Source organism: Leuciscus leuciscus, assembly GCF_965113295.1.
Source record: "Leuciscus leuciscus genome assembly, chromosome: 6".
NCBI lineage: Eukaryota > Metazoa > Chordata > Actinopteri > Cypriniformes > Leuciscidae > Leuciscus > Leuciscus leuciscus.
The window spans coordinates 22,197,080-22,224,075 of record NC_138730.1 but is presented as its reverse complement, the minus strand read 5'-3'; the positions used below and the strand labels follow the sequence as shown (position 1 = coordinate 22,224,075).

Below are 26,996 nucleotides of genomic sequence, written 5' to 3'. Positions count from 1 at the left end.
ACACCTATGTCACGTGACTATGGCCAAACGAAGCCTCGAAGTGTTTCATCAGGTGTGGTCCGCCGAATCAGCGTTTGATTGACACGGTCGGGAACAGACCACACAGTCGCACATCTGTATAAAAGTGAAATCAACGCATCTTGACCTCGTGGGTTTTTGTGAGAGGAGTTTGATTTTGAGATAGCGGATTTTTGGTGATATAGTGACATAGTGCGATTTGATTAGTTATAGGCTATTTAGGCTTGCATTTAAATTTAACTGGAATTTAAATGAAACTGGAAAGAGATAGCAGTAGTCTTTCCTCATTTGTATGTCCTAGCTAAAAAATATCTTTGCAGTCGGCGCCAATGGCCTCGTGGTCAGTGCGCCGACATGTAGCGCCTTTGCACTCGGGCGTCCCGAGTTCGAGTCCCGGCTCGTGGACCTTTCCCGCCTCGTTTTTTTTTGTCATCTCTCTACTGTCCTGTCACAATAAAAGGAAAATCACCAAAACAATATATATATATATATATATATATATATCTTTGCATGCCAGTAACAAGTATCCCTTGTGAGAGGATTTTTTCAAAGGCTGGAGAAATTATCTGTAAAAAAAGAAGTAGTCTAAGTCCTTCCACAGCAGAGAAATTAATATTTTTGAATAAAAATCTCTAAAAAAGTGAGACATTGTGGCTTGATTTCTTTTATTAATATTCATTTTGCAAGACCAAAATAACATTATGCACAGTGAGGAGCCTATAGGTTACAATCTTCACATATTAGAAAATTATAATAATAAAAAAACAACACATTTTTTTAATGGCTCGTCAAGGTTGTTTCAGATCAACACCTGCAAGTGACCACTAGGTGTCACCGTTGAGACGGGTGTCGGATTGATTCGAAGCCTCGAAACAATATGGCACATTTGGTTCAACTGTTTCAATTGCTTCACGAGGCCTCGATCTGGCCATCACTATATGTTAGTATAATACTGTAGATTTACTATGATAAAACAACAGAAACCATCATACTAAGGGGCATGCAGAAGGATGAAAGAATATCAACTGCATACGTTTAATGTTTTGCAGAGGTCTTTAATGATTAAGGGTCTTTAATGCCTCTATTTCATATAACTGTCGCAGTAAGCACTAAAGGATTAGTTTCATTTACAGAATGTACTGGTGAACTACACTTAACATTGGTCAAGAGAGACGGAATGTTGTCGTGTCAAATGGCCTCTGTTTTTCTCACATTGCATCACAGCCCTAGTGGTAGATTTTGTTTCTACCGGAAGGGTGTGCTGGTCGTAAAGTTCTTGTTTATTTTCGTTTATTTTCTTACAGTTATTAAAACGAGTTATCTATAGCTGTATAATTGTAAAGTTCTTGTACATTTTCAGATGACATATATTGTGCTAGTTCCATGACGTTTATCTAATCTAATATTATGTCTCTATTGTTTTATGAGTATAGGAACGGTATTACAAGATGTTACATCATGTGAGTTTCCACACGGACGTTTTTATTGGCTGGACAGTAACAGCTCATACAGAAACAAAACCGTTGAGCAAAATCCGTCTATGAAATTCTGCTCACATTGGCTTCTGCATAGGTTTTCTTTTCATTATTGTTATTTGAAGAGTTACACGGGAGGATGGGAGTGCCTAAATTTTATCGATGGATATCGGAGCGGTATCCGTGTCTGAGTGAAGTTGTCAAGGAGCATCAGGTGAGCTAGTTTGGCTAAATATAACAGGCCGCATAGAGATCATTTACAGCTGTGTGAACAGAAGCTCAAACCTGGCACAAAAAAACCTTAATTTTACTTTCCCTCCACCATAAATATGTTATGTGTAGAGGAAATTGTATCTTTATGTTTGATCGGCATTGTATCTATGATGTACACTATGATGGTTGTGTCTTTAAATCTAATGAGCTGTGCTGTCTAACTAGACATCAATTTAAGTATCGTAGGCGCTTTCGAACGAGCTACAAATGCTAAACATTCAGCTAACGTTAGCTGTGATGAGGAGTTACAGGTGGAAGTGATTCAAGTACCATTATCCAGTCTCCAACATATTTCTGGACCTTTTTCGGAACGCCCCTTTGAAACCTTAATTTGTTCCCCATTTTGGCAGCTCAATAGGTTTTGAAACATAGCCTGTATTCTGCTAGTTTCTAACAGCAATTGTTTTGTAATTTAATGCATTAATCATTTTACTTTTAGCCTAATGTGGCTAACTTAATAAAATGATAGCGGATTTGGGGACTATATATATATAAATCAGTGTTATTTATATACTATTATACTAGTATTCATTTTCAAAATGTAGCATTTATTTTTCATTTTTGATGTAATTGAATTTGTAATAATTTTGTTATGTGCTTTTGTAATTTTTATGTTTATTTTGTAATTTTATATAGGCTATAGCTTCAACAAATTAATTTTTACTTAAGTTTTAGTAAGTTTAGACGTTTAACTTAATTCAACTTCGGTTCTTCATCTAATATTTATTTTATTTCACTTATTGAATTTTTTTAAGTTTTAGATTAACAATTGAATTTATACTTATCTATCTATCTATCTATCTATCTATCTATTTATCTACTTAAAGCTATTTCTGAAATTAAATTTTATTGGTCATGACATTTGTCATGTTTTGTCAAGTTTACACCAGCCAACTCGTGTTCTCTCACTCATCACAGATCCCAGAGTTTGACAACCTATATTTAGATATGAATGGGATCATCCACCAGTGTTCCCACCCCAATGATGAGGATGTACACTTCCGTATTTCTGAAGAAAAAATATTCGCTGACATATTTCACTACCTGGAGGTGCTCTTTCGCATCATTAAGCCCAGGAAAGTGTTCTTCATGGCCGTCGATGGAGTCGCACCCAGGGCCAAGATGAACCAGCAGCGTGGGAGAAGATTCAGGTACAGAAAAAGACCCGTACAGAGCATATTTGTATATTGAATATAAACTAAAATATGGAAGGCTGCCTTTACGATTTTTATTTACGGTTTTGTGACTGGTTATATAAAAGCATTTTTATTCAAATTGCTTTTTAAATAGATTGAAACTAGTGTACAACTAACTGACTGCTAGTGCAGATAAAGTTTGGGATCAGTAAGATTTTTTAAAAAAAGAAGAAAGAAATGAAAATACATTTTATTCAGCAAGGATGCATTAAATTGATCATAAGCAAAGCATGTGAGCTTCGCTCAAAATTCTGCTCTATGCCAATGCTCTCCGCTCAATAGCTCTCCGCCCAAGTGAAAGCTCCACTTTTGTACTGTTCACGCTCACTGGTAAAACGACGTTCGCTCAAATCCCACTCTGACATGAAATTTCTCTGTGCTATACGTCTTTCTGTTTGTAATGAATTTCTTGAATACATGTCTCAATTACAGAAGGCCTATAGATAAGTTACATGATGTTAAATTGCAGAGCTTGTGCAAACATAATCCACGTCGACATGATCAGATGCTGTCTTAAAGGGATAGTTCACCTAAAAATGAAAATGATCATTTACTCACCCTCATGTCGTTCCAAACCCGTTAGACTTTGGTTTATCTTCGAAACACAAATGAAGATTTTTTTTTTAGGAAATCTGAAACCCTTCTGTCTCTCCATCGACAGCTGCGCAACTGCCATTTTTTTCGCTTCAAAAAGTTTATAAAGAGATCATAAAGCTAATCCATATGATTTGAGTAGTTTAGTCCAAATTTTCTGAAGGGATTTGATCGCTTTATATGATGAACAGACTGAATTTATGCTTTTATTCACATATAAACATTGATCAGCGAACATAAACAGAAGCTCAACCGAACTTGCTTGACACGTGAGAACAAACCTCATTGGTTTTTGCGGAAGTTCAAACGCGCTGCGTAACACGAGAATGAACCTCATTGGTTCTCACACGTCCACCAAACATGCTTGAGCTTCCGTTTACCATAGATGATGTGTGAGTTAATATAAACATTTATGTTAAAAAAGGCCTAAATTCAATCTATTCATCATATAAAGCAGTTGAGTCTCTTCAAAATTTGGACTAAGTCGCTCAATTCATATGGATTAGTTTTACGACCTCTTTATGAACTTTTTGAAGCATCTAAGTGTCAGTTGAGTAGCTGCCAATGGAGGGACAGAAATCTCTCAGATTTCATCAAAAAGATCTTCATTTGTGTTTCGAAGATGAATGAAAGTCTTTCGGGTTTGGAACAGCATGAGGGTGAGTAAATAATGACAGAATTTTCATTTTTGGGGTGAGCTAACCCTGTAACTGTTGTTTTCTCACCGCTGTCATTTTTGTTGCATGTTTTTGTTATTGAGAGGAAAGCGCGTAGCACATTTACATATTCATCTAAACATCTCTCACGCGCATGAGCGGCGTCACGATGTTCACTAGCAGTATACTGGTATTTCAAACTTCTTTTTACCCCTAATCAAAGAACAAAAAAGAACTTTGCTGTGAGTAAATCACAAAATAAATCTATGCTAACTCATTTTCTCCACACTCCCATTCAATTTCATCTTCTTCATTCTTAAAGGACAAGTTCGGTATTTTACACTTAAAGCCCTGTTTACAGATCGTATCTGATGAAATAGAATGGTTAAGATTAAAATTTGGACACATGCTGCTGTCCCGAGAATTTTAGGTTTATTTCGCTTCCCCCCCCCCCCCCCCCCCCCACCCCCACAATGGTTGTCTATATGCACTGGAAGATTCCTTCCTAAAAACACATTAAACTTTCGTTTACAAAGACGTGAAACTCACCGAGTGGTCAGGGGGTGTTCACTGATATGTTCCATCAAAAATCGCTGAAAAAGATGCATTCCAACAGGTTTTATCGTAGTTTTTGTCCAACTCCATTGACTTGCTGTGAGACCGCAGCACCTTTACGGTATTACTCCGCCGCTTCTTCTTCTGCTTCTTCTGTGTATTCAATGAAATGCCCGTGGTTTGCTTGCAATTGGCAAAGGTGCATTATCGCCACCAACTGGGCTGGAGTGTCTATTATTCAAGCTCTCAACGGAAGAATCACGGGTGTGACGCGTTTGGCAAAATAGGTCCACAAAAGCGAAATAAACCTAAAATTCTCGGGACAGGAGCATGTGTCCAAATTTTCATCTTAACCGTTCTATTTCATCAGATACGATCTGTAAACAGGGCTTTAAGTGTAAAATACCGAACTTGTCCTTTAACTTTGATGTTAACTGTGCATTTGTGTATAAGGTTCGCAACTTCATTAAAACAATATTTGAACTCCATTATCTTTAGACCTACTGATTATTTCACAGTTTCTCGAACCAGCATATCACAAAGGGCATTTGGGGTCAAGTGAGTGGCCCAGAGCGGACTGAGCGAGCGGAGGGAATATTACCGCTCCGCTCACATGCTCTGAAAGACCTTTATAATTTGAAAAAAGATTTCTATTTCAAATAAGTGTTGTTTTATAAGCTATAATATAATAAGAAATGTTTCTTGAGCACAGAATCAGCTTGAAAGTAATAATATGAAAATGTAATAACTTTTGTCTGTTTTTTTAAAGGTCAGCGAAAGAAGCCGAGGATAAAATCAAGAAGGCCTTGGAAAAGGGTGAAGTTTTGCCCACAGAGGCCAGATTTGACTCTAACTGCATCACTCCTGGTTCGTGTGCATTTGATCACTTTCATGCTGTTGTGTTATACATATCTTTATCGCTGTCATGCTATTGTGTCTCATGCTAGTGATGTTATATAGCATTATTTGTCTATCGTTGTATAGGAGGATACATAAGAACCTTAAAGGGATCAAATCAAGAAGATTAAGATCTAAATGTTATGTTGTGTTGGGTTTGAAATATGGATTGGTTGGTCTGGTGTTTTGTTATGGGAGGTTCACTGGTGGGCCCTGATCTATAATGTTCTGAGAGATCTGTTTCTCTTGCTTGACCACTGTAGGAACGGATTTCATGGCCAGGCTACAGGAACAGCTTAAATATTTTGTTCACAACAAACTGTCCACAGACAAATCATGGCAGGGAGTGAACGTGTATTTGTCTGGTCATGAGGTGAGTTACAAGACTTCAGAGCTTTGTGTCATGTGTGTTTCTGTGAAGTTCTTCTGATTCCCGTTTCATCACAGACCCCTGGTGAAGGAGAGCACAAGATCATGGAGTTCATTCGCTCTGAGAGCTCCAAACCGAGTCATAACCCAAACACAAGACACTGCCTTTATGGTCTGGATGCTGACCTGGTGAGCACAGTTGTGTTTAATAGAGAGAATTCAGCCATAATCGTAACGATTTTGTTTGTATTGATTTTAAGCTGTTTTTTTTCTTTTCTTCTTGCTCTCTTTTTTATAGATAATGCTTGGCTTGACTAGCCACGAGCCTCATTTTTCTCTCCTCAGAGAGGAGGTGCGCTTCGGAGGCAAAAAGGCACAAAAGAGGTATGTGTGGCATTATTTTCACTGTGTCAAGATGAAAGTTTATTGTGTTCCTTTTATAATGAGTTTTTCTGTTCTGTAGGATAACAGCTCCTGAGGAGACAACCTTTCACTTGCTCCATCTCTCCCTTATGAGGGAATACATTGACTATGAGTTTTCAGAGCTCAGGGTGAGAATATATATGCAACTCCTTTAGCGTGACGAGCACAAATCATGCCAAAACAAAGCTAAATGATTATGACAAGTCATCGTAAAGAACATACTGCCTCAGTTGGCAAGATGTCAAGTGTAATATGCTGTGAAAATGACCTGCATTACGCTGAATCATGTCATCATTTATCATGCATTTCCATCAGAATAAGATCTCGTTTGAGTATGACCTGGAGCGGATCATAGACGACTGGGTTCTGATGGGTTTCCTGGTGGGGAATGACTTCATCCCTCATCTTCCTCACTTGCACATCAATCACGATGCTCTGCCGCTGCTCTATCGAACTTACATCAGCGTGCTGCCCAGTCTGGGGGGTGAGTCAGTCCACCAGCCAATCACAGCGCATGTGACTTTGTTATGGTACTGTAATACTGAAATAGTGCTGATCATTGTCGTCTCCATCAGGCTACCTGAATGAAAACGGTCATCTCAACCTTACCCACTTTGAGAAGTACCTCGAGAAGTTGTCAGAGGTGAGTGTTTGGTATTTTTTCCACAAAAGTGTCAATGCATTATCAGTAATGCACACCCAGTATTATTTTCACAGTGCAAGAAAAGACAAGTATTCTTACTATACTGTACTATACTATATGATACTATATTGTGCTATTCTGTAATATGCTATAATAGGGCTGGGCGAGATATCAAATATTTACAATTTAGCACTACTGTTCAAATTACGGCTGAGCGATCGGGCGATTTTTATATCGTGATCGATCTTGAAGACGTCCACAATCTACTTTTCATGCGGAGATCGTGATCTTTTATGTCCTTCTAATAGCGGGACTTTTATTTTGATTGCTCTGAGAACAGCAGCGCCTGGGAACACAACGCTCACATTCTCCGTCTTCATTAGTTATGGTCTCTGTTTAACAGATTTGTCTTACTGGAAAGATCTGTTAAACAAAGAAAGGAAACTGTATACAAAAGAGTATCCTTAGACTTAGACTTATCTTTATTAATCCTTTGGGATGACTCCCACAAGGAAATTGAAAGTTCCAGCTGCAGTTTTTAGCAAGAAAAAAAAAAAGGAGAAAAACAAAAACAGTACAAATTTCAAACAATACAAAATTTTAACAGTACAGACAGTATAAATGTACATACATATAACATTCATAATCATAAATAAGTTATTTTAAAAAAAGAGTCAGTGTTGAGTCCAGTGTTATAATGATATGATGATATAGTGACCAAGCATGGCGTTTGCTTTTAAATTATAAGTAACAGAAAGGCAAACACTATTAATACTTTCCCATTTACCGTCAGCATTCAGCAAATGTGCATTTATATAATTTACAAATCTTTGAAAATCTAATAAACATTTAGTTTCACAAACCTTGCTATATATAGCCTATATATATATATATATATATATATATATATATATATGATATGATATATATAATCTATAATATATATATATATATATATATATATATATATATATATGATAATAATAAACTATTATTTAGTTATATATATATATATATATATATATAATATTATAGATTATATCATATATATATATATATATATATATATATATATATATATATATATATATATATATATATATATATATAATGCAATACTATGTTTTAAATTGTGCAAATAGATAAGTCCATAGGCTTGTTCCAGTCTGGATATTCTCGACAGTACGTCTCAAAATTAAGAAGATCGCGATTCAGGTCATGGATCGTGATTGTTTGTTATAAGATCGTGATAGAAATTTTGGTTTTCTGTTCTTTATGCTTATGTGGACATTATCTTTGACACAGTATGTTCTACATTTGTAAGTAACTAACGTGGGTCAGACCCTCAGTCACCTCTCAGATGCCAAATACAGACATCGCCTGCCACATTAACACCAGACGCATCAGATTTAAGAAAATATAAATAAAGAGGAGGGGATTTTAAATCCACCTCTTCAGCTCTTACTCCATGTCATTGTCCTCTTCTCTGTTCTCAGTTTGATCGTGAGCACTTCAGTGAGGTGTTCGTGGATCTGAAGTGGTTTGAAAGTAAGGTGGGGAACAAATACCTGAACGAAGCAGCCGGGCTGGCAGCCGAGGAGGCTGATGTCAAAGCCATGAAGAAGAGAAAGGTGAATATTAGCAGCATGCAGCAGCCAGATGGATGGCACACCCAAACACACACCGTATGAGGTGGTTTTAATTCCTCTCATATCAGTCAAAGTTTCCAATACACATTTAAAATCATGACAAACAATGAACATATCCTTGTTTTAGAACCATGGTGTTTTAAAGTAACCTTGCTGTAGAATAATGTGCTGCTCTGCTGCAATTGTCCCATGAGTCAAATGCCACTGTTTCTGCTTTCACCACTTTTGTCCCCTCATTAATGGGGCTTTAATGAATGAGTGCTGACTGCTCTTTTCGTGTTTATTGTTTAGCTCTCTAGCTGATCCTTAATAACCATTTTTAAGAAAATGAATATTTGGTAACCTTTTACAATAAAGTTCTATTTGCTAACATAATTTAACTACATTAGTCAACATTATAAATTACTAATGCATTTAGCAGTATTAGTTAATAATTTCAGCAAGTACTAATGCTTTGTTAAAAACAAATGTGTCTGTTCATATTATTTAATGTTTAGAGTTAACATGAGCTAGTTGTATTTTTATTAACTAATATTAACAAAGATTAATAAATACTGTCACAAATGTATTGCTCATTGTTAGTTAATGTTAGTAAATGCTAGTTAATGCAATAATTAACTAATGAGACCTCGGAAATTATTAAATTATTACCATATATATATGAAGAGTTCAGATGCAAAAGCCTCTAAGTGCCATCTGAAATTTTCATCTAGAAAGATAATTTTTTTTAAGGGCATATATTTAAGTTCAGTCATTTTACTTAATTGACAATTAATAGATCATTTTCATTGCTATTTAAGTGAAATTACTGAACTTAAATATACGAGCTTGATAAAAATGATCATTCCAGAAGAAAATTTCAGATGGCACTTAGAGGCTTTTGCATCTGATAGATATATATATATTCCATTATTATTTGTTCATATATGACTTGCCTTATGCCAACGCTGCAAAACAGAATGCTTTTTTTCTGTGCTGTTTAAAAAAAAACTAGTGATGCACTGAAATTTTGGCAAACGAAAATAGTTTAATAAAATCTTATTTTGGTTTCAGTGTTTTGGTAAAAAATCCATTTCAGTGCATCACTAAAATGAAACTGGATCTTTTCTATTCCAAAAAAGCACAATAAATGTGGTTCATACAACTAATGTGCTATATGTATTGAGTGTTATGAAGCCATTTCATTGCATTGTGTGACAAACCAAATGCCATGTGTCCATGTGAAATGTTTTCTTTTGCATTTCACACAAGAAACAATGTCATACAGGTTTGAACATGATGAGGATAAGTGTCCGAATAATAACCGAGAGTCATTTTTGAGTGTTTCCTTTGTGTTTAGTCTTCAGATGACTCTCTCTGTCTTTCCGCTCTTGATGGAGTCAGAGAATCTCACAGCACTCCAGGAAGAGGTACACAAACCCACACCCCAAATTCATTATTCTTGAGAATTGGTCTAGACACTGGCTAGCACTTTATTTTTATTGTCCTGTGTATGGACTTACTATAAAAACTAGGTACTAACCCTGAACCCAAACCTGAACCTAACCTTAACTCATATTAAGTCTAAGTAATTACCTATGTTACTCAGTACTTTTTGGTGTAAGTGCATGTACTGTAAAAGGATGTGCAAGCAGACATTTAAACGCATTTTAAAGCATTGAGCTTCTAAATAAGGCTTAATATTTCCCACAATGCACTAGAAGGCGCAGAGGAGGATGGTGAGGATGATGACATGTTTGAAACAGAGTTTCGACAGTATAAGCGCACCTACTACATGACCAAGATGGATGTTGAAGTCGTCTCAGAGTGAGTCTCCATTCATTTTAAGTTTGGATTGGATGGAAGATGTATGATTTCTCTGTGCATTTGAAAATGAACGGTTCTGAAAAGTCACATTTTCTCTGTGTTAATCTTGCAGTGAGTTTTTGGCCAATCAGGCTAAATGTTACGTGGAGGGAATCCAGTGGATCTTGCATTACTACTACCATGGAGTTCAGTCTTGGAGCTGGTGAGCTAAGAGAGAGTGAACAAAAGTAGTGAGTCGTGCTTAAAAGTAGTGCCGCACGATTTAGGTAATAAATCTTAATAGCAATTTTTTCCCCTGATAAATAATGGGATTTAAAATGCAAAAGAAAAAAAAAGGAATAAATCTAAATAATCCAGGTTTGCTCTGCTTGTTTGCAGGGCTGCACAATTTGGCCAAAATATTGTTATATATATATATATATATGGCTATAAAATAAAAAAATTGATTTTGTCCATTGGGAATTGATTGGATGGTTGTGGTTTGCTATTGGTGGATCTTTAATATGAGTGACAGGTTGTTCCATCCTCACACCAGTAAACGCATCATCAGAGAAGAGAAGAGATGATGCTGCACGAGTGAGAGGAAGTTATTCTGATTAAAGACAATGAGGGCACATGAATTGGGAAAAAAAGTGTGCATGGATAAATCATTTATAATAAATACTGCAATATTCCATAAAAAAATAAGAGTGGTCAATTTTGATTTCATGGTGACTTAAATAAATATGGTTGGTTTTTATCTGTTGGCTTTAAAGGGAACTTAGTGCTCCTCTCTTATCACTACAGGTATTATCCGTACCACTACGCTCCCTTCCTTTCTGATGTGAGAAACATCTCTAGTCTCAAGTTGACCTTTGATCTGGCCAAACCCTTCATGCCATTTGAGCAGCTCTTGGCCGTCCTGCCATCAGCCAGCAAAGACCTTCTTCCACAGGGTTACCAGGTGATACACTCTTCACATCCTCGTCACATTCGTGTTTGTTTGAAACTTATCGTCATTCACTGACAGTATGTCCTTCACAGCATCTGATGACATCACTGAGCTCACCCATTGTTGAGTATTACCCACAAGACTTCAAAACGGACCTGAATGGCAAACAGCAGGAGTGGGAGGCCGTGGTGCTCATCCCGTTTATCGACGAGGTGCTTTAAACATCTGCATTCACTCTGTATCTTCCCATAACATCTGTGTTGTAAGTGCACTTTCATGATATGTATGTGTTTGCGTTCAGAAATGCTTGTTAGCCGCTATGGAGCCCTACACTGATAAACTGACTCCATCGGAGAAAGCCAGGAACAGACATACTGAGTGTGCCGTCTACTGCTTTGATAAAGAGCTGGACTATGCCTACAGCTCCTCTCTGCCACAACTCTTCCCCAACATCGTTCACTGCCATGTCAGGTATGTCCTGTCGCCTACTCTGATGTTGAATCTGCAAGCCGAGGATATACACTTTTGTATTTGTGCTTTACACTTGACACTTTATTGTTAGCATATTCCATTTATCATTTCTAATTATTATTTATTAATTATTACTGATAAAAATAGTAATAAATTATGCATTCATTTTAGTATGGCACACTATTGTATTTACATTTACTCTTTTAACTTTACAATTAACAGATACATTCTAATTATTTTTTTTGTAAATAATAATAATAATAAGCTATGCATTTAAATGTGATGTCACTTTTTTACACTTGATACTTTATAATTAACAGACATTTTAATTATTATTTATTATTATGTCACTCTTTTGAATTAATTTACGTTTGAACATTTTCAAATTAATAGATAAATTCTGATTATTTCTATTTATTATTTGTTTGGTTCTATTGATTATTTTTGATGATGTTGATAATACTTATAATAAAATGATGCATTCATTTTAAAATGGTGTCGCACTTGTATTTACATTTACACTTTACAATTAACGGATACATTCTAATTTTTATTTCTAATTATGTATTTATTATTACTGATAATAATAATAAAAAACAAAGTGCGTTCATTTTGGCATGTCACACTATTATACTGTATATACATTAAACTTTACAATTAACAGGTAAATTCTAATTATTTCTAGTTATTTATTTTTGTTAATACCTCATTCCTTCATTTTATTTGGTTTCACACTTTTGTATTTACATTTATACTTTTACACAGTACAATTAACAATATAAATAAATAATTCCTATTTTTTTTATTTTTTTTTTTATCATTGTTAATAATAGTATTACAAATAATATAAATATTATTATTATTATTAATAATAATAAATGCATTTCTAGTATTTTACTCCAGTTAAGACATCCGCTTCACATCAATTCACTCTGGACAATGTCGACACTTGACATATTTATTTGTTATCTTTTGGAAATCTCATCCACTGTGTTTGTGTTTTAGGCAAACACCAATCCCGATGAATGCTTGGCGTGTACCTCTGGATCACGTAGGGCGCAGGATTGACAGAGGAGCGCTTTACTTCTGCGGCTTCCCCACCTTACAGCACATCCGTCATAAAGTAAACCCCTCAACCCCTCTGTCTGCAGCACTTATTATCCCAATAAGGGGATCATTGTCAGGTCTTCACAGGATTAATGTAGATGTCCTGCTGTATTTCTCACAGTTTTATAAGAAGAAGAGTGGAGTATTGGTGTTTCAACAAAGCAGCAGAGGAGAGAACATGATTCTGGAGATTTTAGCCTGCCAGGAGATGGAGCAGGTGGGCAGTTTTTCCCCTCAGATGCCTTATGTCGGACTGTCTCAGACACTGACCTACACTTTAAAGTTCTGTTATTTCATGGTTATGGTAATGTGGTAATATGTGTGTTTTTCTTTATTGCAGGTGGAAGATGTTTCAGCACTGGTTCTTGGAAAGTCTTTGTTTGTGAACTGGCCCCATTTGATGGAAGCTCGAGTTGTAGCTGTTTCAGATGGAGAAACAAAGTAAGTTTGTTTGTTGTGTTGATATTTCAAGATTATATGCTGTCAGATAAAGCTAACTCAAACTCTCCTAGTCCGTTAAGAGTGTGTCCCTCTTGGTCTGCAGGTTTTTGTTAGATGAACCCTCAGGATCACAGGTGTTGTATCTGGAGAACACTGTACCGCCTACTAAAGTGACCCATCTGACTGATAAAGAGCAGAAGGAGTGGGTCAAAGAAGTGCAAGGCCTCACAGAGCAGTATGCTGCCCCTTTTATTTTCATTATTTCTCATTTGTAATAAGTTTATCAACAAGAATATTGCATAAGTTATGAAACTGATTCATTCACTGATCATCTGATGTACGTACTGGACACAGAAATGGCAATTGTGAAATCGTAAGAGATTAGCTGGTTGATATGTGACTTCCAGGTGTGAGCTTTTTATCAGTCTACCCAGAAACAAAGTATGGTATTGGAGAAGTTCTATACTCATCAGTGGATTTGCCCAAATTAATTTGATTTAGATATTTGAAAGATGCACAGATTTTAGTTTGAGACTCTTAGTAGCAAGTAAACTAGATATCCATACAAAAATATCCATATATAATAATAGGCAAAAGTCTGTCTCTGATAACTATACTGTATAAACTAATATTTTTCAGTAACAATATTAGCGTTGCATGTTCAGAGTCTTAGAAACATTAGCATTTTTTTTATTCTGTCAGATTGAGCGTGAATGTAGAGTCCATATGTCAAATATCTCTGTGTCTGGTTTGCAGCTTCACCAGACGTAAAGGCATTGTGATCAAAGAGACTGAGGTGGTGGTTTACGCCCAGCTGCTGACAGGCAGGAAGTATGTCATTGGTCAGAACGGAACGGTCCATCTGGAGAAGCAGTTTGCCAAACAGGTCCTGCCCTTTCCATACCAGACCATTGTGAAGGTAAATATTCACACCAGCCCTAAAATATACAGTTTATACACTAGTCAAAAGTGTGGAGTAATTAAGTATTTTTTTATTATTATTAATTTTTAAAAGAAGTTTCTTATACTCACCAATTCATTTGATCAAAAATAAATAAATAATACAAACGGTAATATTGCAAAAAAAAAAAAAAAAAAAAAAAAAAAAAATATATATATATATATATATATATATATATATATATATATATATATATATATATAATTAATTTTTTTTTGCAATATTACCGTTTGTATTTATTTATTTTTGATCAAATGAATGCAAATGAATTGAATGCAAATATATTTATATTTATAAATATATAAATATAAATATATAAATATATAAATATAAAAAAAAAAAAAAATAAAAAAAAAAAAAAATTACATTTAAATTACATTTTTACAAATATTACAATTGAAAACGGGTATTTTAAATTAATAACATTTCACAATTTTACTGTAAATTTGATCAAATAAATGCAGCCTTTGTGATCTCTCATGTCCTCGTATAGTATCTGTCTTGATGGGATTTTTTGCACTCTAGGATATCAAAACCTTTGATTCGTCATTGGCGCGCTTCAAAACACTGGAGGAGCTGTTTCCCCTTGGAACCGCTGTCTTTATGGTTGGAAATCCATATTACGGTGCAATGGGAGATGTAAGTACAGTTTATTTTGTGCTCTCCAGTCCAGACTATCTCCAATAGTTAAATGCCAGTAATGAAGGATGTTTTGTTTGCTTAGGTGCAAGATTCTAGTGATGTCATCAGTGAGGGACGAGTCAGAGTGGTCTTCACTGTACCATGTGAACCTCAACTGGATGCCTTAATACAGAACCAGCATGTAAGTCTTGAGTCTGTCAAGATTACCCACTCTCCACTATACTCTCTGACTGAATCGTGTTGTTCTTTAGTTTATTTATATATTTAACACTGTACCTTTGGTCTGGGTCTTCGTACTGCTTTTATTTTCAGATTTTACCAATAGTCTTTTGTTTTCATTCAGAAATACTCGGTGAAGTACTGTCCCGGGTATGTGCTCGCCTCTCGCCTTGGTATCACCAGCTACCTCGTCTCAAGGTTCTCCGGTAGCATCTTCATCGGACGAGGATCCAAAAAAAAGTCAGTGGAATTCAGGTTTTGAAAAACAGTGCATACTTGGTAGTTTATATTTTATTTATTTCATAATTCCAATTTACTCCTTATACAGGGCTTTGCAAAAGTATCCAAATCTTTAACCAATTATAGATCCTAGGTTTACATTTAATATCTGTGTTATTTGTTAAGCAATTTTAGTTAATCAAATAATCTGGTATTAGTTATCCATCTAAAATTGATAAATTTGATAGGGATACATGCGCGTGCAAACACACACACACAACATTTTGGACATTTAATTGTGCAGCTCATTTCCCTTATTTTTACATAGATGACCACTGATTAAATAACACTGTTAAATGTAATCTTTAGCAGATCTCAAAATGAATATACATTTTTCACACTCTATATATAACAATGTCTATATTGAGTTGAAGAATTTAAAAGGATTTTAGTTTTTAGTGTTTTATTTATTTCGACAATAGCATACAATTACAAAATCTGTCATTTTATTGGTTATTGATCACAATTTTAATATACATCCACAGAATTGTATTTTCATTATTTAATTAACAATATGATATAATTTAGTCTAAAAATGAATGGCTTTTGAATGAATTTTGCACTTTTCAGTCCTCATGGAGAGCAGAAAGTCAATGTGGGCCTTAATCTCAAGTTCAACAAGAAGAATGAGGAAGTTCCTGGCTATACCAAGAGGACAGAGAAGGAGTGGCTCTACTCTGCTGCTGTAGAAGATCTCTTGGCTGAATACTTAGAGAGGTGTGTATGCGTAGTTGAGGCCATGTGTGTGTGCCTGTGGTTGCATCTGTTTTTGTGTGAATACAATTTCTTGTCTTTTTCTCTCAGATTTTCAGAGGTGTTTGACTTCATAGCACGAAACAGTCACGATGACGTCTTTTACGAAGATGACATCTGGCCTGGAGTGGATGAGAATGGGTGAGGTTTTAATCTGTTTTAGACAAGCAGTAGTACTTACATTTTCAGAATGCCAGACTTGGTGGTGACTGTTTATCATTTGTGATTCTTTGAATGAAAAGGGCTGAGAAGATCCAGGAGATCCAGGGCTGGTTGAAAACCCATCCGGTCAGCTCCACCTCCCGTGCGTCATGTGATCTGCAGATCCTGGACGGTGGCATTGTGGAGAAGATTGAGGAGGAGCTGGAGAAAACGAAGGTGAGGATCACATACAGACCTCTAGAACCTCAACAATCACTGTTGTTGTTCCTGCTCTTATGTTGTTGTGTTGATTTCTCTGGGTGACAGGCAAAGAAGATGAACAAGAAAGTGCGGGTCACCGTGAAGCCCCATCTGCTTTTTAGGGTATGTGTGTCAATGTATACATGTTTGATTAATGTGACACGTGTATGATGTATATGACACAAATGTCATTAAAATCAAACATTGAAATATATTATTATTAGCATGAACTGCAACAATATAGCAGTTTGTGCCTAAAATAGCTAATAGAGAATAAGGTACTATATGTATGTGTGTGTATTTTGTGTGTACCTACTTAACCATATTTTGGGGACAAAATTTTACCCAGAAGTGAGCTAAACCTGACAAAACCTCCCAAAACTTCCTTTTGAAGACTTGTTTGTAAAAAAAAAAAGAAGAAAACTGAACTTTTTGTAGTTGTTAGGTTTAGGGTGTGGATTAGGATTAGGTAATCCTAGGTTATAGTATTTATAACTAGCTGTATATAAAAACAATAGAACTCTATGGAATGTCCACATTTAGATATACAAGTAAACGTGTGTGTGTGTGTGTGTGTGTGTGTGTGTGTGTGTGTGTGTGTGTGTGTGTGTGTGTGTGTGTGTGTGTACAGCCTCTGGAGCAGCAGTTCGGTGTTATTCCAGATCCTGATGCAGAGTATCATCTGTTTGACCGTGTGGTCAATGTGAGAGAGAGCTTCTCTGTTCCACTTGGACTTCGGGGAACTGTCATTGGTATCAAAGGAGGTAAAAGTCGACACAAACTCTCTGGCATCCTTCTGCATTTGGTTTTTGTTCTTCATTCTTTCTTTTTCCTGGTCCATCAGCTGAACGCGAGGCTGAAGTTCTGTATGAAGTGCTGTTTGATGAGGAGTTTGCTGGAGGACTCACTGTCAGGTACAGAAGCTCTGAATGGACAATGCAAATTTAGAAATATTCTTTATATGATGCATACACACAGTCTACTGTTCAAAAGTTTGGGGTTAGTAAGAAAGTGTTTTTATTCAGGGTTGCCACATTAATTTAAGTAACAGTAAAGTTATATACAGTGTTACAAAGGATTTTAAATAAATGCTTTTGATTTAAACTTTCTATCATGAAAGAATTCTGAAAAACATGCATCACGGTTTCCACAAAAAATAATAAGCAGCTGTTAAACTGCTGGAGACTAGAGTAATGGCTGCTGAAAACTGTACTGTAGTAAAGTGATTGTACTGAATCATAGGCCCTCTATACACCTGGTATAAATAGGTGTTTTGGTCGATCGGATCACAAGTGGACGACGCTAAATACAGGAGTACACTGGGTGCAAAACATTTTGAACTTAACCACTTTTAACCACTTCCAGAGGTAGCCGAAAACGCATTAGACCGGATTGCTTTCGTAGTGTAAACGCTCATGTGGTCGAATGCCTACTCTCCGACTACTGACCTAACGTTGTAAACATTATGGGAAGCGCGCTAGTGTTGTAGCAAATTCAAAGTCCTCAAATCGGGTCTCAAAGAAATCTCTCAAGAGTCGAAGCTCCAGGTCTCCGAAGAATTTACTTTATTGACAAGCAACAAAGTGAGATGCCAGCTGGACATCTGAATTGCAATGGTCAGGCTTCAGGTTTTATACCTTTTTCTTATCACTAGGTAGCCAATCAGCTATCTTTTTCTTTTTTTGCTCTGCCTCGAGATCTCGTTACCGTTAGAATCATCTTTCCTGGAGACATATTTTTATTGGTGGAAAAATATTTGGCCACACCCATTTAAAAATAAATCTCAGGTAATATGACTCTCTGCACCTGCAGTGTTCTAGTGCCATCCATCATTTTTAATTAACATGTTTTTAGTACCATCTTATCAACCACCTATACACATCTCTCTGAGCTTGTTAGGTACTTTTCTATCCTCACAGACCCTTTGACCTGATTTAACCTGGTTTGACCTGATTTAACCTGGTTTCTGTCTGAGACACAGCAATACAGACTTTTACATGAGGCAAAGGAAAATCTCCAAGTTCCAACACTAGCCAGATGGGATATTAACTTTGTTGGCTTTTTGGTTGGAAGACGAAAAACTTGCCAAGCACAATATTCTCTCACCATGCCCTCAGAGCATTCGATGTGGTCTGGTGACTGTCAGATGAAACAAAAGCTGTTCGTCGGGGTTTTTCTGTTGTCTACGGGGACGTTCATATGTAAATTACGCAAGCTTATTTTGTCCATTAATCCATACATGTACCCGCCCATAGACCCTCCCCTCAAAGAAATCAGGACAGAAGTGGTTGAAAGTGGACAAAAGAGACAGATTAAAACACCAGGTGTAAACGGGAATGTGTCTTCCTCGTCTACTTCTGATCTGATCGACCAAAACGCATTTTAATACCAGATTTTAGTCATGCAAGTACAGCTCTTTGAATGGAGAAACATCAAATTCTCCAAAGCTGTTCACCAAAGTTATTAATAAATTTCACATTTGAAATCGCCAAAGAAATCTGACAACATCTTTTGTTTCTAAATGCTCAAATGATGACAAAAAAATGAATTTTTCAAGCTGGACCAGCCAATGCGCAAATGCATTCATAAGCCGATTGGCTCTTTTATTCCGCAGTATTGCGTGTTGCACTTTCTCCCATTTATAGTAATATGAGCTCTCTGTCTTTGTACATCTAAAGACTTTAACTGAATGTGTGTGCTCTGTGTGTAGGTGTTCTCCTGGACGTGGCTATCGACTGCCCCCCAGTGCCTTAATCAACCTGAGTCATGGCAGCAGGAAGGAGCAGGGCTCACACAAACTCACGGCCATCGTCAAACCCCAGCCCTCATCCTCATCTCATGTCACACACAAGAGTCAGCTTGGCGGCCTTAATCACTCGCCACGCTCACCGTTTATACCTACGCAGGTACTGGCCGAACATCTATCTCTCATAAGCAGGCCCTCGTTGAATCTCTGCTAGCGAATAGGCCACTCCAGACTAACTAATAGATTTTTAATGGGTGAAGATCTTACTTTATGCTCCTTGTGCCCGAGTCCAATATCTCTGAAGCATGGTTTTAACTCCTCTAGGTCTTAATATTAAGGTGCAATTATATTAAAGTCATTAGAAAGTAGAAGTAAAAATATGTGCAGTGCCAACAGGTTCCTCTTCAATAATGCAAAGAGAAGTATGTTGTTCAAGTGAGGACAGTCTGACTGTTGAATTTCCTATTGACAGCAGCAGAATGGCCGACAAAGTTTCAATCTCAGGACTGACTCTCAGGGCAACAGAAACTCTCCTCACAAAGGCCTAAACCAGAAAAACCAACACAAGGTATGAAGGGTGTGAGGTTAAAAGGGCTTTCTGCTCTGGGGATTGTCCGTAATGCATTATAACATCGTTGCTTGTGTGTTCCTGTAGGGCTCTGGTAATGAGAAGGAGTTCAGTAATGTATGGCAGTCTCTTCAGAGTTCAGGAATGCCCCAGAAACCACCAGCTCACTGGCAAAATAATGTAAGTACTCTCTCTTACACTGTGTGCATGTTTGTGATCAGTGTTATCGTTAACTAAAACAAAAAATACTAAAAAACATTTACGTTACTTGAAATAAATTTAACAGAAATAAAATAGAATACAGAAAAACATAAACTTGTTCGCACCAGAGGAGCCTTTTCATAGTTCCTAGAACTAATGATGGAAGTTTTCTCTTTTTGGCGTGTTCACACCGCAGGAACTGGGAACGATTTTAGTAATAGGAATGCCTTTTGGGAGGACTAAATTTGCTCCTACTTCAGATAAGTGTCTAACCCAGTACAATAGGAACTACCAGTGAAATAAGTATGCACTGAATGGCCGAATGCATACGAAACACCAGCACCTGCCTTTAAAAAAAAGAAAAAGATTTAGATATTATACAGATTATAGCCCATTTACTCCACAAACTGACTCTACTACGAACATGGAAAACAGTGATAGATGGACCTCTCAACCTTTACGCTGAGGAGAAAATCCAACACGACTTTGAGGAGACCAACCGAAACACGATTGTGTATTTCTGCTCAGCTAGCGACATTGGGCATCAACCACACGGCAAACGCTAATACTTTTTCTCATACTCTCTTCTTTCTTTGTATAACAGTATCTAATAATGTATAAGACAGGACTGTTAACAGATCATGAATGAATGGAGAATAGGAGCGCTGTGTGCTCAGGCTCTGGCGTTCTAAGCGCCGCCAAAATAAAAGTCACATCAACAATCGCGGCTTACGTCACTTCAGAGTTCCTACTGATGGTGCGAATGCAACCAGGAAAATGGCTCTTGGGGAACATTTAGTTCTCGGGGAACCACACTGATGGCTAGTTCCTATAACTAAGTTCCTATAACTACCTGGTTTGAAAGCCCCTATGATTTGTTATATGATGTATGACATTTACCTGGTGTTATTTGTGACAGGATGGGAAAAGCAGTGGACCAGTGCCACATCAGCACCAGCTGGAGGGACAAAATAAACAGAGCCAAGGCAGCGACCCATCCAACAAACTTGTATGTTTGCATATTTCATACACATCACGCTTTATAATTCAGCTATCAAGCACCATCATCTGGTCACTGTCACTAGTTACACAATATAATCTTTTACAGTTCACCTTTATACAGTATCTTTTATTCTGATGTCAGTTTTTCTTTCTAAATGCTTAATAAGTGTATTAATTTTGCAGGCCTCAGGTGGCAGTATTAGACTCCTGAAGAGAAATGAGGATCTGAATACCGCTCTCGGACAGGGCCCTTCAAATAAGGTACCGTCTTTTGTGGTTTCTGAGTGGAATGTTGAAGGGATAGATAGTTTAGTCAAAATAGTCATACAGGCTTGAGGATTAGTATATGGCTGTTTTTTCTGTCCATTCAATGGAAGTCAATGGGGTCCAACATTCTTCAAAATATCATCTTCCGTGTTTTGCAGAAGAAAAATTCATACAGATTTGGGACATGAGGGTGAATAAATAGTGAAAGAATTTCCATTTTTGGGTGAACTACTCCTTTAATGACCTTGTATACTGGGTTGAAAAATCTTAACATATTATAAATCAAAAAGCCACCAAGACCCAACCAACTCGTATCTAAATTAAACCAACTGCTTGACTGACGATTACTGCCACAGCCATCTAAAATAAATACATATTTCTCTCTCACACTATGTGTCACGCAGCAATGATTATCCTGCATATATGTTGTGCCATGCCGGCCTAATCTTGCAGACTGTGAAATGAATATGATGGAACACTTTAAAATACGTTTCTGTGTATTTCATTAGCTATGATAAATGTAATTTATTTATTTGTTTACAGGCATCTACTGAGTTTGAGGAGCTTTTAGCCAATCTAAAGATCTCAAAGGATCCTGAGCCCACCCAGCACCATCTGCCTAAAGAGCCCAAGAACCAATCAGGAGAGCCTCTTTCACCACAGTCCTTTGCCATGGTGCGCAGTCCATGTTTCTCACATCACTATTTTGGGGAATTCTTCTGCAAAAAATAGTTTATTTAATGTTTTTAAAAAAAAAATCTTTTCTCTGAGCAGAAGGGAACTCTGGTATTGAAAGAAATGTTGAAGATTGACAGCTCTGGAACAAGTTCTGCCCCTGATGCCACTTCTGATGGCCAGAATTCAGCAAACCCCAACAGCCAACTGCAGAGCAAGAGACGCTCCAGCAAAAAACTAGGTACTGCGTGTGTCCAATCAGAACCAGAATCAATCTCTAAGATTCTTGGGCTGTGGAACTGTAATTCAGTAACTAGATGCTTAATTCTTATACTTTGAGATATGCACAGGGAATAACTGCGGGCATTCTCTGTCCCTTAGCTGCTCGGATAAACACTCCTCAGGCTGACGCCCCAGCTCTGACTGCGGCTCCTCTTCCTCCTCCTCTGACTGGACAGCCGCCCCTCCTGCCCAGCATGGCCACTGAACTCGGGCGGGCATGCATGGGGCTTGGGATGGGACCGCCAGAGTTTGCCTTCCTCCGCAACAGACAGGTTAGTCCATCTCACAAACTTCACCCACATCTGTCTAGTCTTAAGGATTGTGTCTTCAAGTAGCACAGGGATTCATGAAATGAGGTTAAACTCAAATAGAGATAGAATGAGAAAGATTTAGAGAAATTTGCAATATAGTTTAAATTTATAAAGTGTGCTGTTTACAGATTAAGAAACAAAAGAACATTCAAATAGATCTGCAAAAAAAAGAAAGTCAATCATAATTCAGTTATATTTTTAATTTAGATAGATCTTTACAATAACTAACCATAAATTTGGAGAAATTATAATAAAAAATGCCTAAGCCATATATTTTCATAATTTACATAAAACAATGGGGTCTGATTCACTAATAATTGCTTGGATTATTTGTATTTATACCCACTGGAGAACTTCAGAAAACATCAGTCTGAAGGCCTGTTTACACAAAGATGAATGTTCAGTGCAAAAATCTGATGCGATTAAACATTTGAATTTGAATGCGTCAAATTTAATTTGAATGCATCTGTTTAGACCGCCATTTTTAGCCGTCAATGCGACGTAATTTTTTTTTATGCAGAGATTATTTATTTTTTCTCTTTTCCATCACACTGTAGCATTTATGAACAGCAGTTATGACAAATACCAGTTATGGCTAATCAAATACTAAGACAAAAATTTGAATATTATGAATATCAGAGTATGTGATCTTTGCATACATGTGGTTTCTACTTTTTTTGTACATTTTTAATAAATTATTTTGCGCAAAAGTTAATAATGAATCATGACATGTTTGTGAAAACTTTCATACGTAGATTATATTCACAAATTTGTCCATACGCAAGGTTTGTGAACCTCCTCATTCATATTTCCATCTCGTTTGCTCTTTTTCTTGTTCTTAGAGTCTGACAGTGTGTCAGGTGAAGTTGTCTAATGGTCTGCTGGTTCACGGTCCACAGTGTCAGTATGAAACTGAAGCCAAAGAGAAAGCTGCTCTCTTTGCCCTTCAACGATTGGTAAATGTCACTGTCAATTGTCTCATCAAATTAGCTCATCAAAACATTTAAGAATTCAATATATGATAGTACTACATGTCTTTTCTTATGGTGTGATCAAGTACATGCTTCATGAGCAGGTGCCTCATGGAATACAGTATTCATTTTAAGTGCTTGTCGGTCTTTGCAGAACTCGTTGGGTTCATTCCCACTGCCTCCTCCCATATTCCCTGGAGTCCAGCAGATGAGGCCTCTCGGGCCTCATCCCTCCATGTTTGGTCAGCCAGCAGGTCTGAGTCATTGCATTGTTGGTTTTCTGTTGAATCCTCTTCTTTTACTGCAGATGTCCTTGCATTTACACTTGTTCTGATGTATTATTTACACAGGTAGTCTTCTGATCCCCCCACAAGGGTTTGGACCTCTTCATTGGGGAATGCAGTTTCCCCACCAAGGGCAGCCGTTCTATGGAGGTACTTTTCCTGGAGCACGGGGCCCTGTGCCATCAGCAGCCAGTGGATCCCACAACCAGTTTGTTCCCCTTCAGGTGAGATCTTCTTAATAGCGTTGTCAAAAACAGAGATTTTTTTTCATACATTTTGATTCTGAATATTTGAACACTAATAAAAGCTGCGCTTTCTCTTTGCTCTGACATCAAGTTGACTGTGCACTGTGTTTGTAAGCCTGTTGTCACAGACCCTTAAATCTGCAGTTTTCTGACAAAATAAAAGCTTGAGGGTTTAACTCTTGCAAGTGAAGAAATTAAGTTAGAAATATTGTAATTTTACTACTGTAAAATAATTAGGTTGCACTTTATTTTACAGTCCTGTTCCCCATGTACATACTATGTACTGACTATAGTTGTTACAAATAACTAGGTACTAACCTTGAACCTACCCCTAAACCTGACCTTAACCCATGTAGTTACCTTTATTACCTGCAGTATTTTACTTTGCAGTTGTATTATAATAGTAATATATTTCTTTCTTCTTGTTTTTATTATTATTATATAATCCACCTCAGTGCTATCAGACAAATCCGTTTCAGTTGATAAGGAAATACTGTTAAAATTTGTATCTGTATTCTGCCTGCATAATTTCTACCTGCACACCATCTCTTGTCCACCAAATGAAAGTCATGTGGTTCGACCAAAAATCATACGGTGCAACCAACATGCAAAAAAAAAACCTTGATATTTTCAGAGGCTTCACCTTGACACATATGAAGTCGTTTGATCTCTTTTTAGTCTGGGTTCAGGTTATAAAATGTCATGTGGTGAAACAACCCAAACAATTTAATTTATATTTCTGAACGAATAATTCCTTATATTTGTTAAATGTTCCTATTTACTTTAAACCGTATTTTAAAGCATTTTAGATATTCAGGTTGTTGTTATGAAAATTTTGTTTTTTAGTTAATGGTTAATACCACATGATGTATTTAAAGTTGTTTAATGTAACCGTTCTTGAGATTGGTATGAACGTTTTTTATAATCGTTTCAAGTTCAAGTTACTTTATTTGTACCCGGAGGTAGATTTTGTTTGCAGTAGAGTCCTCATACATTAGGAAATTAGGAAATGACAAAAATAAAAATTTAAATAAATTTTTTAATAAAAAAAATATATATAAATAAAAAAACTAACATGAATACAAAGAGTATCATGGACACACTTATTGTCATTGACCCCTTTTACCCTCATATACCACTTTAGCTATAACTTGCCATTGTGTCTTTAGGTGACCAAGAAGCGAGTTTCAGGCAGAACCAAGAACCAAGAGGCAAAGCAAGTGTCAGGCAGCTCAGCCTATGCTGGTCAGACCCCGGGCGGTGGACCGGCTGCTTCTGCCTCAGTGACCTCATCTGCCCCCAAGACCCCCCCACCCATCAGCACCCATGAGCCTGCAGATAAGCCCACACCCAAGACGCCCAGGCAGAACGCCAATCCTCACACGCCTGGCTCGGCCTCCAAGCGGAAACACAGGAAACTGGCCGTCAACTTCGAAGCTGCTAAAGTGACAGACTGAAAACATTTACACACACTGTCCGTCTCTCTTGATCACAGTTAGAGGAGAAAGAGCGATATGAAACCAGACATTTCATAGCAAAAACAAGATGCAGTTGTCAGTCTTCATGGTGAGACAATTTTATTTGTCACTGGCACCGAATTAGTTTTGTATTTGTTTTAGTTGGCATGTTTTGAGTGAAGGAAGTGGTGGAAAACATTTTATTGGTATTGATTAACTGCACCAAAATGATCTTAGAATCATGAAAGGGGTTTTACATTTACCTCAGCTTTTTTTCTTTCTTTCTTTTTCCTGTTGTATTTTGACCCAATTTCAGATTTTCAAGCTTTTATCATGTTCACTGGTTACTTTCTGATGCTGGATTTTAATATTCAAAGTGCAATAATTAGTTTTGTAGACGGGACATTATGCACAAGGAAGGAATAGAATGTGGCAAAATTGCCGCGATACACCATCTGTACTGATATTTAAGTTTTTTTTCTATATTACATCGTTGTGCAGTCCAGCATGGGAGGCTAGATAATGTTATCTTCTTTCGGTGTAACTCAGAAAGCAGTAAAACTATCTGACTGAACCCTTGGAGCTAGTTTCAGGGGTTCAAAATAAGCCCTGTACTAAGCTAAAGATTTGACGGAAGCACTAAAGCGGGTGTTAAAACCAGCCCATTATGTTCACCCAGCCAGGAAGCACACTGATTCAAGCTAATGTAATATCTGTGGTTTATTGTGTGTGTACATATTAGACTAAATGTGGTCAGGCAGGGGATGCAAACTTAAACACAATTGCCTTTCTAATAAGATGTTGCTTGAATTGTCTTTTCAGATAGATTGTGGACATTGGTTTTATTTTTGTATTAGCCTACCTTTATTTCCTGGGGAGATGTTTAAGTTCTATGATTTTAAAATGAAATTTGTGTATTTAGATCTATGGATTTTATATGCACCATTTTACAAAAGGGATAAATAACAATTGTTGATATTTCTCTTTGGAACTTTGCTGGCACCTTTTGTTTTCATCTTCTTTGCATATTTGTATCCTACCAGATCTCTTTTGTCTGAGTTTTAAAATGTTAAAAGTATGTAAGTAAAACCTTTTATTTTTAATGACATTTGAGTTGTTTATTTAATGACTTAAAAATCAGAATGACAAAAAAAAAGAGTGCACCTCCTAACAGGGTGGTGTGCTGTAAATAGACATTTTGTTATCATAATAAACATTTTGCTATCA

The 26,996-nt window shown here is 36.8% G+C and overlaps 1 protein-coding gene across 2 annotated transcripts; it reads left to right on the top strand.

Annotated features, from left to right (window-relative positions):
* Positions 1–990: 990 nt before the first annotated feature.
* On the top strand, positions 991–26,996 carry xrn1 (5'-3' exoribonuclease 1). Of its 2 annotated transcripts, none has more exons than XM_082172160.1 (42): positions 991–1,707; positions 2,685–2,917; positions 5,537–5,634; positions 5,928–6,037; positions 6,112–6,222; positions 6,332–6,417; positions 6,497–6,584; positions 6,772–6,940; positions 7,032–7,099; positions 8,596–8,730; positions 10,088–10,157; positions 10,449–10,554; positions 10,667–10,756; positions 11,341–11,497; positions 11,578–11,697; positions 11,787–11,956; positions 12,962–13,079; positions 13,185–13,280; positions 13,404–13,504; positions 13,608–13,739; positions 14,261–14,423; positions 14,991–15,104; positions 15,190–15,288; positions 15,451–15,566; positions 16,176–16,322; positions 16,410–16,499; positions 16,601–16,736; positions 16,827–16,883; positions 17,392–17,524; positions 17,605–17,674; positions 19,471–19,666; positions 19,982–20,074; positions 20,162–20,254; positions 21,195–21,284; positions 21,461–21,538; positions 22,088–22,219; positions 22,319–22,460; positions 22,601–22,773; positions 23,655–23,768; positions 23,938–24,037; positions 24,134–24,291; positions 25,482–26,996. In XM_082172160.1, the coding sequence occupies exons 1-42, from the start codon at positions 1,633–1,635 to the stop codon at positions 25,767–25,769; spliced, it is 5,115 nt and encodes a 1,704-aa protein (XP_082028286.1). In that variant the 5' UTR covers positions 991–1,632; the 3' UTR covers positions 25,770–26,996. The 2 variants fall into 2 exon arrangements, with proteins under 2 accessions (XP_082028286.1, XP_082028285.1); XM_082172159.1 differs by having other exon boundaries at positions 992–1,707; positions 19,979–20,074.